The sequence below is a fragment of the Zonotrichia leucophrys genome, chromosome 2 (assembly GCF_028769735.1).
Source record: "Zonotrichia leucophrys gambelii isolate GWCS_2022_RI chromosome 2, RI_Zleu_2.0, whole genome shotgun sequence".
NCBI lineage: Eukaryota > Metazoa > Chordata > Aves > Passeriformes > Passerellidae > Zonotrichia > Zonotrichia leucophrys.
The window spans coordinates 21,056,452-21,070,482 of record NC_088171.1 but is presented as its reverse complement, the minus strand read 5'-3'; the positions used below and the strand labels follow the sequence as shown (position 1 = coordinate 21,070,482).

Sequence of the window (14,031 nt, the reverse complement as noted above, 5' to 3'; positions counted from 1 at the left end):
TCCAGCCTTAGCAATGTGCTGCCAAAGCCTTGCCACAAGCGGGAGAGGAAAGAGGGAGGCAAAGAGTTGTTCCTGCACTTAGAGGGAAGGGACAATGATGAAGGATTTGCTGGTTTCCTCTTTTCACGAAGCTCCTCCTCTGAGTGGACACTACACTTAATATTTCAAATAGTCTTTTGTAAATTAATTACATAAGCCATAAAAATGTCGAAAGAGCCTCTTAAAAAAACATTTCAACTTTCTTTTTTATCTTGTAAAGGGAAGGAAGCTGGTTGTGTTGCCCTTAGGACTGGAAATGCAGCTGGACTATGGGACGTTCAGAACTGTGAAGTAAAGGCAAAATTTCTGTGCAAAAAATTAGCTGAAAAAGTCACTCTTCCTGCTGTTTCTGAAACAGTTTCTGACTCCAAATGTCCCTTGGGTTGGGATACAAGCAATAGCACTAATTCCTGCTTCAGAGTAAGTATTGTTTTTGCCATAATCCTACCTGGGAAACAGGACAGCAAAATAATTGCCAAATTATTGCCAAATAAATAGACAGTCTAAACATCACAGAATGGCACAATGTAGCAAGCTTTTACACAACTATTCAAATATCACTGCAGCTTTCACTCTATCAGTGATAAGTAAGGGCATCCAATTACTTTTGAATCCATATTTTAACGGATAATTACAATGGAAGGTTTACTTATTTTTCTTATGCAAGACAGCCAGCATATTTATGTTTAGCACACTGAAAACACAGTGCTCTACCTGCATCTACAGGGTTTTGTGAGAGAAGAAGACCAAAAGAAAACATGGTTTGAAGCCCGAGATTTCTGCAGAGAAATAGGAGGAGACCTGGCTGCCATTAGAAATGAAGAAGAGCAAACAGTGATAGAAAACTTAATAAAGTAAGCAAGCAAACTGTCTAATAATTAATATTTTGGAGTGGCAACACATGACACAGTAATAAATAATGGTACTATTGTTTTGCTCCTGAGATAATTATTTAGAAATCTATCTGGTTTTCACCATAACAATTAGAAAAGTAACTGAGAAAATGTCCCATATGAGTAATGTTTTCAAAGAATTTTTGGAGCTCCTAAAATGTCACAACCTGCAAACATTTTAAATTCAGATAAAAACCAGTCCAACAACAGAATTTGTTCAATGTTTCTCCACAGATCCTATTCTAAGTTTGCTTAGAATAATTTTGTGAATAGTGAATAGTGAATAATTTTTAAACCAAATTTTGTCTTCTAGTACCCTGAATATTTTATTTCAGAGAAAAAAACACTATAATCACAACATCAATGCAGAAAAATAACATGCTGTGTTCTCAGTACAACCATTTGCAGAGCAAGAAATTTTAAGGTGTGAACTTCATGTACTTGCCAATTGGAGTTTGCTGACAAACAATACTTTTTGTTTTTAAAATTTCTGCATTGAAATGTTCAATAAGTGTCAGAGTTACTGTCTCATGTAACTTCTAAAATTGAGCAGAGCTAACAATATAAATCCTCTTCAACTGTACATTTTTTTCACACTCTAGAAAGAAATCCCCATCATTTCAGCCTTTCTGGATAGGTTTGCATTGTTTGGATCCTGATGGTGGAGTTTCCTGGAGTGATGGTTCTCCGGTGAGTGTTTCACCATGCCAGTGTCCTTCTGTGCTGACATTTTTCCTGTTGAAGTTTCCATGACTGTGTGTATAAAAGGTGTATAAGAATTTCCAAAAATGCCTATTTTGCAACTGGGTAACTCTGAACTATAATTCTTCATACTGGATTGGAAAAAAACAAAAGGGGCAAATAAACACTGAGATTATACCATTACAAAAGTGATAAAAGACAAAGGACAGCTTTCAGCTACAGAAATGATTATTGAAGTCACAAATTTATGAGAAAGGTCTCTCTTGATTTTTCTTAGTCTCTGGTGATAAATTGCCAGAGATTTTTCCTGCTTTTTATTTATAACTGGACTCATTTGAGTCCAGTTTTAGTGGGACAGCTAGAGTCTGTTAGACGATGCATAAACTCAGAGCCCTTCTTTCCTCTTGCAGTGTGTTTGTAATTACTTTAGTAGCTCACATTGGCTTCACAGCAAAAGGAGGAGGAAAAGGAGTGGTTGGAAACCTTTGCTCTACTTCTCATTCCTGACAGAGGACAGATTTTCCCCTGTAGATTTACAAAAAAAAACACCACAGGTGTGTTTCCTCTGTAGGTGAATTATATAGATGAAACAAGATACTATTTTTACGGTGCTGAATTTCAAGATTGTGGAGCAATCAGTGAAAAGCCTTTCTTGTCATGGATTAAGGAGCACTGTGAATACAGTCATAACTGGATTTGTGAAATAAAAAAAGGTAGGTTACTTTTTACTCTAAACTCACCTTATAAAGAAATTCAAGTTAAATCCATTCTATCATAACAGGAAACTCTACAAGTAACATACTGGTAGAAAGTTTTGTTTATTTCACAGGAATTTTGCACACAGAAAAGTAGGTCAAGACCTTTGGTATACAAGTTTCAGCTGTTAACAATAAACTTTTTTGTTTCATTATAAAAAGTATATTCAATGATAAGCTTTACTAAAATTACACTTCTCTATGTAATTGTGTAATAATAGAAAATATGATGAAAGCAATCTTAAGAGCTTACCTTGCAGTATTCACTGCTCTGCACAAAAGCAGATTTTTGTCAAAACAGAACTTCTGACTGAGGGAGGAAGAGAGGACTACAATTTAAACTAAAAAAAAAGATAAAAAGAAGAGGAAAAATCTTATTTTGAATTTCCATATCCTTTGTGAAGTGAAACTTCACTCCTCTGCTCAAATGTTGGTACACAATGGCGCAGTAGCCACCTACTCTAAATTAAACAACATTACCAGCATTACAGAATCAGTCTTTTTGTAAGATGACATGTAAAGACAAGCCTGTAACAACAGGCCTGCTGTAACAAGAAGATAGTAATGAAAGCTTCAAAATTTAAGACAGTTTCACATCTTCATCACATCATACTAGTAGAAAAATCTCTACTTCTCTGGTTTTTTTCTTAGCTACTGTTGGGAAAATATTCCATGAAATTAGAGAGGAATAGCTATGTGTTGGGCCACATATTTTACTTCCCAGAGTAACAGCAATGTTCCTCTGGTGGCTCCCTGGGCTCCTTCACACTAGTTTCAATTGCTTCTTCTCTAAGAGACATAAATTCTGTGCTGCTGAATTATTCAAAGCAATTTTCTAACCAAGGCACATAGTCTCAGCTTCTTATACTTATAAAGCAATAATCATAGACCTCAATCTCAGAGAGATGTTGTGAAGATATTTTTCCTGTTAAGTTCCTTTGTGAGTTCTCACCTGCATAATCACCACAGCTAAAATTCATTAGCAAAATGTCAATAGTAGCTGTTTACTGCTAATTTGTAGTAGCATATGAATGGCAGAAATTACATCCTGAAGAAATTGCCGTCATTAGTCAGCAGTGCAGAATGGCATGCTGAAATAGACAGATTACTTCATACTTCCACAACAGATATATTAGGGTTTTTTTCTTTTAAATCTTGTAACAATTTTCTTTTTAAGGTTGCAACCAATCATACAATAGATTATTTTTAAAAGCTGACATATTTTTTTTTTAACCCAAGGATATGTTCACACACTTAATAAAATGTAATTACACATACAGAAACACAAACTTTGCAATAAATTCCGTGGGGAAAAAACCACAGAATCACAGAATGGGGTGAGTTGGAAAGGACCTTAAAGATCATCCAGTTCCAACCCCCAACCTTTGACCAGGTTGCTCAGAGCCCCATTCAGATGGCCTGGAGATTGTAAAGGTGACATTTATTTTACATTTTTATAGCTCTTGGCCTTAAATGTTTAGAGAAACATTTCTCCAATATCACGCTTCATGTGATGTGGAAAATTTTTGTTTAAATTATTTTTCAAAAAGTGGTAATGTAATTCTTGTCAAAGCAGCTACACTGAAAAAAGTTTAACTAACAAATAAATACTAATAAAACGTTAAATATAAATCATAAATAGAAATTACAAATACAAAAAAATATGTAAAAAAGCAAAAAGGTTTTTGAAATTCAAATAATATTCAAATTCTAACGTTCAAATACAACACAATGTCCGTAAAGAATTGTTCAAAGTCTACCAGAAATTGTTCAAAGTCTTTCAGAAACAAATATTCATTCAGAATAACTTCAGCTATCCAATTTAGGCAATATTGAAGATATTCAAGATGCACTTATCAAAAATCTACCAAGACAGAGATGTAGGCCTGTAATGCATCTTTTATTTATCAAGCATCCATTTTTAACTTTGCACCAAAGATACCATATAATTATATTTTGCATTGAATATATAAATGTGAAAAGTTCACAGACAATAAAATAATTTCCATTAATTGCACACATACTGGCTCAAAGTTTGGGAAATATTTTACATCATCTTATTTTTATCCCATTTCATTACAGGGACACCCTTGAAACCAGAACCTCTGGGCCCTTCTACCAGTAAGCTTCTATTTATTTTCACTTACCTGAAGGGTGGTGGAATGTAACACCACCAGCTTTGCACAAGAACTGAGAAGAATGCAGATTTCTCTTCTGTGTTGCAGCATATGAAGTCACAGAAGATGGCTGGATTGTAAAAGGGGACAAACAATATTTTTTCAGCCCAGAAAAGACCTCTATGGAGAAAGCCAGAACATTCTGCAGAAACAATCATGGAAACCTTGCTACCATTGGAAATAATAGTGAAAGAAAATTTTTGTGGAAATACGTAAGGGGAGATTTTGTTGTGTTATACACTACATGATTTATATACCCTTTGTACATATCCTCTGCTTGTGAAGTACAGAAGAATGTGCTTGTTGCATAATATTACCACTTTTACCAAATATTACTACTACTAAAATTTTATTAGGATTAGGTTTAAAGATTCTATGAAAAAAAATTTATTCTACTAAATGAATCTTCAGGGAAAAACACCCATGTAAAAAGAATTTAATGTTTACTCAGATAGGTATATTCGTGTCTATTTTAGTCTGAATGGAGTTCTGAGCAAATAGATAAGAGCAATGAACAGGCAGGGTAGGTGTATTCTCAGCAAACTGTCCTTCTGGCAGGGTGTTTGCCTCTACTCTGAATATCATATACCAGAACCCAGTGTTGCACATAGATCAGGCAGGCAGCTGCCAGTGTAGCTTTGATGGTCCTGCCTGATGGTCATGCTGCTCTCCAAAACAGCTTTTCAAAGAAAGGCTGGTCCAGGTCAGACTGATCATTCCAACAGCTCTTCATGGATCAGTTTTCCTGTTCCATGACTGAAGCATAGCAGGGGAATGCTGACAACTTCACAGCATGGATGGTACCTCAAACCTCTGCCATAATCCTGTTTGGTTTTCTCATACCAACAGAGCCACACAATCACCTTTCTGAGCCACACCATTTGATATTTGCTTTAATGTGTGGGAAATGATATGACAGGAGGAGAACTCAGACAGCTTGAGACTCAAGAATTGCATAGCTGCTTACAACTAGGAAAGGATCAAAAAAATCTATACTTTATGTTTTTCTCAAGTCTTCTATGACCTTTTCTTCTTAAATTGAGAACAGAACTTTGAAAGCTTTGATCCTACCAGTAATTCAGCCAAAAATGGGAATGTATCAAAAAAATAATAATAAAGCAAAACTGTAAGTTTTACAGTACCTCAGGTGACTGTGCACAAAAAATCATTTAAAGAATATGTATTCATTTATTTTCTTCTGTAGAAAAATATTTACACTTTTTAATAATATTATAAAATTCTAATTTATTTCTTTTTTATGCTTAGATCTTAAAAAATGGCAAACTGAACTCATATCTCATAGGATTAATCCAGAATTCTGATGAACAGTTCAGGTAGGTAAATAAGCTTAATCAAGATCCATAAAGAGCAGTTGTAGGAGTATTGTAATGCCAAAGTTCCTTCTGGAGGAACCACTGCAAAGGAGTTAAATGCAGATTCAGAGAGTAATAATGCTTGTTGGAATGTGTGCTCTCCTTCAGTTAAACTACATTGTACAAACACAGTTCTAAATGGAAATTTTGTATGCTATGAATATGTTGATAATATCTGTTAAAAATAAAGGTATTTTTGTCTTTGACTTGATATGCAGGGATTTCATTATTTAAGATCTTTCAATCCTAATGGAAACTCAATTTACGGAGAGACTCAGCTGTAATTTTAAAAAAATATTTTCAGTATGTTAAGGAAGATTTTTCTCAACTGTTTCATGGACATTGTCTCAGCAACCACTTCTGCTTTTCAGTTGGATGAGTGGAAGCCCAGTGCACTATGCAGCTTGGGCACAGGGTGAGCCCAACTTTGCACAACATCAAGAAAATTGTGTGGTTTTGAATAAAAAAGATGGTGAGTCATACAACTATGGTATGTAAAATAATTTTATGGCTGCTGCTCTTCCAGTGTTTGTTTAAAATCTCTTGTCAATTTTCACCCATTCTTTACCAGAAATTTTGAGAAATATGCATTATAAAGAATAGTTGTTATATTCGAGGTTTCTTCAGGGGCAATATTATCCATAAAAGTGGAGTCTAGAAATTGATTTTAATGGGAAATGCAGTGGCAATTTCATCACTGGTGTTTCAGATGCAAAAAGAAAATGTTCAATTCAAATCAAGAGCAATTATTTTTTTTAATTATAATAATTAGATAATAGTGAATTGAAAATATTTCCTAATAATAGAAAGTATTTCAACTTCTAAAATTAGTTTTATAATTTATTTTTAATTATTAGATGCTATTTCTAGTGATAAGAGAATTGTTAGCAAAGGAATAGAACATACATAGATTTTCACATTCTGTAATGCTTTCACTGATTCAGCATTACTTGGCACTTGCATCTTTCAGTGCAACAAAGCTGTTAGGGAGGGTTTCACTGAGAGGCCACCTCATGTGGCCACTTCTCCCCCAGTGACAGCAGGACCAAAGTGCCCCTGTATACAGGGACAGTGGGAGGTAGAGCTGAGCTAATGCAGGTATCCCATATTCCCATGCAGATTGCTTCTGAACTTCAGAAACCAGTTCACCTTCCCACACATTTCAATCTTATTCAGTGTCTTAGTACCTAAACTTTAATTGATTTCAGGCTTGTGGAATGATGTCAGCTGTGGTTTTTCCAATGGCTACATCTGTGAGAGGCACAGAAGTTTTATAAATGCAACCCTTCCTTCAGCAGTACCTTCAGCTCCTGGAGGGTGTCCTGCAGGTTGGATTTTATTTAAAAATCAGGTATGACACTTTCACCTAAGAACAATGATATTACTGCTTGGGAAGATACTTAAAGATACACTTAAGGCCTTCTGTCTCTCAGATATGTTTTGTCAGTTGCATTAAAAAATGAACCCATTGGCTAATTACTGCAAAATGGTGGCTTTACAGATGTTTAATTGTTTTCTTGAGAAGTGGCCACCTGAGGCACATTGGGAAAACTGTTACATTGTATAGATGTTTCAAAAAACTGAAGAACTGAATTCATCTGAAAGCACTGGGCATAGCACAAAATCAGTCATTTGAGATGGAACAAATCAGAAATAAGACAATTTTTTTCTAAATAGGCTCCAATGTAATGCTTGCCTCTTTCCAAAAGAGACAAACTTGATGTGCTTAATAAGTGAGGGCTCTCTTTCCTGACACATACAGCATTATGTGTTAGGCACCCACAGATATCACACCAGGTGAGTTTATGCCAGGTTACAGTCATCAAAGTTATCATTTTTAAAAACCTTGCAAGATAATTCTCTGACTGTGCTACTGGCATGACACAGAGCAGAGGGTGAGCTGCAAACATGGAGGGCACATGAGGCACACTGGTAATTATCAGAACTTCGAGGGTGAATATGTATTGGTAATGTGATGGCTATTACAGTTTTTAAGAAATTAGTCACACACTTCCAGTAATGAGAGAGCTGTATAATGACATTAATGAGAGATCTGTATAATGAAGAAGGCTGAATAGACACAAGAGTACTTTGACCACAGACACCAGGTCAAAAAGGGTTTTCAGAAAGTTCCAGCAACTCCACACCTGGGTTGGGCTTTTCCTACAGTTAGAACTTTGTCTTGTGGTGGTGTATGGTTTCTAGAAATCTCTGAGTTAGTTAAAACATTAGATTCTCATCAGACTCCTACTGTGTTTGTAAATAGCTATTTGAGTTTTGTTTTGACTTTCTCAATGCCTTGCAGAAAGACAGAGAGCAAACTTAAAACTTGTAAATGGTTTTGATTTGGTTCCAGATCCAAGTTAACTGAAAAAAATATTTTGGGGGTCTGAATTAGGGTGGTTTTTACTTAAACTAGTGTAATTCATACCTAAATTCTTTGTCCTGTCACTCTAACAGTCTATACTTATTTTTCCCTAGTGTTACAGATTTTTTGGCTCTGGCTATGATTTCTGGAGTACTGGAAGAAGAGTTTGCATGAGCCTTGGAGGAGACTTGGCAAGAATTCCTAACGAACAAGTTCAAGGTATAGTGCAACAGCCCCTTAGGTAATAGAGAACCTTTACTCTGTATACAGTAGACATTTCCTGCAAAGAAGGCAAGTGTCAGTATGTAAATTATTGCTTTTTATAATTTGTATTCAAATTATGGTTATATGCCCATGGCATTAAATGTTTTTAGAACTGAACAATCTGTTTGGGGCATGCTAGTCATGCTAAGGATTGCTTCTTCATGTTACATGCAAAGTATATTACATTATTTATAGGCATGAATTAAGATAAAATTAAAAATCTGGATCTGGCATTTATGACTTTAGGCACAGAGAAAAAAACAGAATGCATAGTCTGTTTGTGCCAGAAATAGAATGGGATGTGTGTCTATACCTCTGCCTAAATTCTGCAACTTGATTTTGTATAATGCCAGAGAAAGACATATTTTCACCTTGCCTGTGTTCCCTGGCTTCCATTTGCAGCTGTACATATTTCCATCAGTCAAGTGGCTCATCCTGACTGCTGAAAAATAAGTGAACTCTTTAGATATCATGGTGGTCAGACATGCATTTTTTTTCTCTTCCTTTTTCTCTTCCTCTTTCCAGTCTTGCTTCATTGTTCCCAAATACTTGGATTCTTTGAGATTTTTCATGGGTAAGGGCTTGGCATAACCTTGAAATAATGAAATCAGGTAAATTTCTGATCAAATAAAATCAAAATGTTTTTATAAGATTTTAATAAAAAAACAGTTAAGTATTTATGATTTGATTCTTTGACTGATCATGTAACACAATAATTTTCTCCTCTATTTTTATTTTAGCTTTTCTCACGTACCATTTGAAGGATGCTTCAAATGATCTTTGGATTGGCTTGAATGATCTGCTCAGTGAACTCAACTTTGTTTGGTCTGATGGAAGTGCTGTCTCATATACAAACTGGGCTAAAGGTTCCCCAAAACTTGTAGAACCTATTTTGTATGACAGTCTGCATCCAGAAGATGGCCAAAATCGGCAACAGGTAAATATTTCTTGGTGTTTGCCATCAAGTCTAAATCTGAGGAGCAATAGCACTCCCAGTAAGCAGCTCACACCACTGCAGACCTTGCCCCAGCCTTCTGCATTGGTTTGTCATCTATCTTTATTCCGAGACTAGACATAAAACCTTTCAGTGTTTGAGTATTTTAGCTATTTCAGAGCATAAAATGGCATTGCTGTAATTTTGTCAAAGAATTTGCCATAATCGCAGCAATGGAAAGACTGAATAATGGATTGGATATATTGAATAAAGTTAGCAAAGTTACTTACTTTTTCATAGTAAATTGTTAATTTTTCAGAGAATATAAATGCCACATTGGAATTCTAGAAGTCAACACACAATTACTTTCATGTCTATGAAGGAGTGAGAAAAGGATGCAAGAGAAAAAGAGTTTAAGCATTTTAACTTTTTCTCATTTTAAAATTGTAATTAAATTACTAGGGGCCAATAGATGTCAACTACTTTCTAAACCCATCAAACCCTCTCCACTGCTAGCACTTGAACTAAACCTCATAATGCTGCAATTAAAATAGCATTCTACGTAACCATACCAATACAGACTGATTTGCACAGCCACATTGCCTATCTTCTATTTATTTCTATATCTTGCTTTCCAAACTCACCCTTCACAATGTATCATTCCACTCACTGTCCATTCTCCCGCCATTTTTGCATCCATACCTTTAGAGAAGTCAGGGATCTGGGCAACCAGCTTAATCTACACCTGAGCGAATTCATGTTGCTCTTCCCCATGTAGCCATTTGTCAAGGCATTCAGGAAGACATAAATGACACTGCACAAACCAGAGCTCCACTGCAGCTCTAATAACGCTAGGAAATACCAAGCAGGAAAAAAATGTGCAAAGGTACATCCTGCTTTTCTCCTTCACCTTCAAGACACTAACAGCTCTCTCCTTCAGAGGATCCTTTTCAAAGGCCCACAATTACCCCATGGCAGATAATCAGAGCAGATTGCAGCTTGTAATAAACTTGTAATAAATTTCAGCTTCTTAAGTTGATCTCATGTAGCTGAAAGAGAAATTCTAAGAATTAGAGCTGATGAGAGCTCTGCCAAGGACTGTAATCCAGGTGATTTTGTCAAGAATCAGCACTATTTCTAGCTGTCTTTGCAAGTGAAATACAAAGTACAACATCTATTTCATCTTTATTCAAAACCTTACTGATAGTCACCCATTAGTTGGGATAGATAATGTGGAAGAAAGTTTTTGAAAATAATAACGTCTTTCAAGTATTTCTCCTGGAAAATAACTAAATGAAAAAGCAGGCTGAGCTGAATAGTGTAAAACAGGGGAACTGGCCACCACAAGGGAGGTCAGAAAGGACAGAGAAGGATGAATGAAAGTTATTTCTAGAGTTGTAACACACCCTACAACACCAGAACCAAAAAAAAAAAAAAACAAAACAAAACCAAAAAAAACCCAAAACAAACAAACAAAACCTCTTTTATAACTTCTAATAGGCATGTATATTCTTTTCCTTACTTCCAACAGTTTGACTGTGTTTCTCTGAAGAGAGGTCCTGCTGATGACACAGGAAAATGGAATAATGAGGAGTGTTATAAGTACAGAGGGTATATATGCCAGAAGAGTAGTGGTGAGTTCTGCTATGTTAATCTAGAAAATAATAACATAAAGATTAAATCAAATTTTCTTGTTTAACACACTTTATTTCAGTTTAGTTTTAGTTTGTTTCAGTTTGTTTTGGTTTTTAGGTAAGGTATCAGTAAAACCTAAGGGTCCATCTTGCCTTCCAGTGTTACTTAGCAATGTTTTTGAGAGAACATAGCAGAATATGGGAAAAGAAAATTATTTTATTTTTAAAAGTGTAATTTAATAGATGAAGCCCAAACAATTTTAATTACATATGTTCATGATGATCTTTAGGGCATCAAAACTAGTAAGTTTAACATTATTCATAAACACCTGATAGTCATTAAGCTGCAAAGAGTATTTTAAAAGCAGGCAGGACAGGTGTGTTATTTTTGTATGATGGGGTAAATTTACCTCTGCAATGTAAAATACTGTGTATTTACTGATTCAAAATTGTCAGAGGTTGAAAATAATTTTCTTTTATCAGAAGTGTTGTTTTGATGCTATATTTAATTATAAACAGCTAAGAAGATGTTCCATTCCATTCGTAATTTTATATTAGGTTTGTAAATAATGAAGATGCTACTCAATTCCACAAGTCAAATATGTGACTCCAGATTTAACTGCTCATGGGGCTCTTTTTTTTCCCCTTTTTCCTACAGATCCTGAACTTTTAAAATCACCAGCAACAGTGCTGGACTTTTCTTTTGCCCCTTCTAGTGGGATTAGCTATTCTGTCACTCGTTCCAAAATGAACTGGGAGGAAGCACACCAAAACTGCAATAACAATGCCTCAGAACTTGCCAGCATTTTAGACCCACATAGCCAGGCACTGTTTTTCCTACTTGCAAAGGAATATGGAGAGCCTCTGTGGATTGGTCTGAACAGCAACAGGGTAAGAACAAAGGCATTGCATACACACAGTCAGGCTGACACACAACCTGATTCTACTTCATGCTCTCATCTTGTTGCTCATTGGGATTTCTGCCAGTGTAGTGCTGAAAACAGCATGTTACATCAATGTAACAGCCATTTGCAATGGAAATCTTCAAATAAGACTCATACAGTAGAGATCTCCTTTAGCACAAGGAAATGTTACTGTAAAACCAGTATACAACAGCGCAGTGCGTTGTTTGGAGTTGTTTAAAGTATCTCAGATATAAATTGTAAAATTTCCTACATTTTGAGTTGATTTTAATCTAAAAGTGATTCCAGGCACAATGTACATTCTGCCCTCCTGCCATGTGTTTGTGTACCTCAGTGATCAGTGACAAGGTCTCAGAGGTCACACACCTGTCACCTGACAAGGAACAATTTTTATGTGTGTGTTTATGCTCACACATTTTACTAGAGTGATCTTATTTATGGTAGCAATAGCAAGCTACAGCTGTGAACAGAAAGTGGGGTAAATACTAGTAAAAGGAATATTGAGGGTATATCTTATGGTATACACTGACCACGGCTGTATTTTTTTTAATTTGAAAATACAATTGGTGTAACCGCTCCCATTAGAAGTTAGAATATTATGGAAAAATAATCCCTTCTGTTTGTGGGATGTCTACATCAGTTGTATGACAGGAGTGGGTGAGCATTTGGATGGTAGGTGTGTTTTGACAGGCTACACTCTTCATCATGAATCACAGTCACGACAACTACAACAAAAGCAATGGTGATCAGAGCTGCTTAAGAGCACTCCCACACACACTCCCATTCTCCATGCAGATGTTTGGGTGGTCATACCAACAGGATATCTTATCTGATTCCTAGTTTTATCCCTTCTCTCATGCCCCCCTTTTTTTCCCTTCCATTTCCCAATGCTTTAAAAAAATGCTCTGAATTAATGTTAGATATTTTTGGAGGCGTTCACAATTGTGGATGACAGACACTGTACATTTTAGTCAGTGAGCATTTACAAGCTAAGAAGAAGCACTAGTAAGCAGAGGATTCTACACAGGTTATGTGAGAGTCCTCTTGAGGATCCTGTTAGTAGCTGTGTCACTGTAAGCAAATGTGAAATTACCATATAGATTTTACTTCCAGACCAATGGCAAGTATCAATGGACTGACAGGTGGAGTTTAGTTTACAGCAAGTGGGCCAGTGGAGAACCAAAGCAGACATTAGCATGTGTCTACCTAGACACTGATGGCACCTGGAAGACAGCTTCTTGCGAGGAAAAATTCTTTTCTGTCTGTAAAAAATCAGATGGTGAGTAACTCCATACATGCATCTCGACTAGAGGCTGTATAGTGCAATAAGCCACTGGAAAAATACTTATTTAATATACCAGTACACAGGAAGACAGAATTACCTAACTAATTCTAAATACTGACATGAATTCTTTCCAAAAGTTAGTTAATTCATAGTAATTACCAAAAGCCTAACCAAAGGATTGAATATTCACTTTTTTAACTATTCATCCTATTAGGAAAAGTAATTCACTTGCTATAGGTTCTGTTTTTATTAGGCATTATAGGAAATTCTGTATCCAGTTTGGGGCACCAAAGTTTGAAAAGCTTCTCAGTCAACTTGGGTTTTCAGATCACTGGGTAACAATAATTTAAAGAAAAGATTGGAGCTGGACAAAAGACTAAGACATCAAAGACTACGAGAAATCATATTATCAATACTAAATATTAAAAAATGAGCCTTACAGGATGGAATTTAATTTTTCTATGTGTCTGATATGAGTTGGAAGGGGTAACAGGCTTAAATACAGCAAGGAAAACCTGATTTTATCAGTATAAAAGTCTTTAATAAATACTCTGGACACATCAGCAAATCACCATCACTACAGCTTGCTAAGAACAGACAGGACTAATATCTGTCAAAAACAATATATCAGCTTCATGTCACCTGTGAGCACAAAGATGAAGTAAATAACCCCTTGGAAAGCAC

The 14,031-nt window shown here is 35.7% G+C and overlaps 1 protein-coding gene across 1 annotated transcript in view; it reads left to right on the top strand.

Moving 5' to 3' along the window:
* Positions 1–14,031, top strand: part of LOC135442895 (macrophage mannose receptor 1-like) — a 28,781-nt gene that overhangs the window by 10,195 nt on the left and 4,555 nt on the right. The window contains exons 12-25 of the mRNA XM_064703174.1: positions 260–459; positions 766–893; positions 1,535–1,622; positions 2,206–2,347; positions 4,472–4,510; positions 4,615–4,778; positions 5,833–5,900; positions 6,311–6,411; positions 7,148–7,290; positions 8,421–8,526; positions 9,312–9,508; positions 11,037–11,139; positions 11,798–12,030; positions 13,176–13,341. Coding sequence (XP_064559244.1) covers positions 260–459; positions 766–893; positions 1,535–1,622; positions 2,206–2,347; positions 4,472–4,510; positions 4,615–4,778; positions 5,833–5,900; positions 6,311–6,411; positions 7,148–7,290; positions 8,421–8,526; positions 9,312–9,508; positions 11,037–11,139; positions 11,798–12,030; positions 13,176–13,341 — 1,878 coding nt within the window. The remainder of the gene's footprint in view (positions 1–259; positions 460–765; positions 894–1,534; positions 1,623–2,205; positions 2,348–4,471; positions 4,511–4,614; positions 4,779–5,832; positions 5,901–6,310; positions 6,412–7,147; positions 7,291–8,420; positions 8,527–9,311; positions 9,509–11,036; positions 11,140–11,797; positions 12,031–13,175; positions 13,342–14,031) is intronic.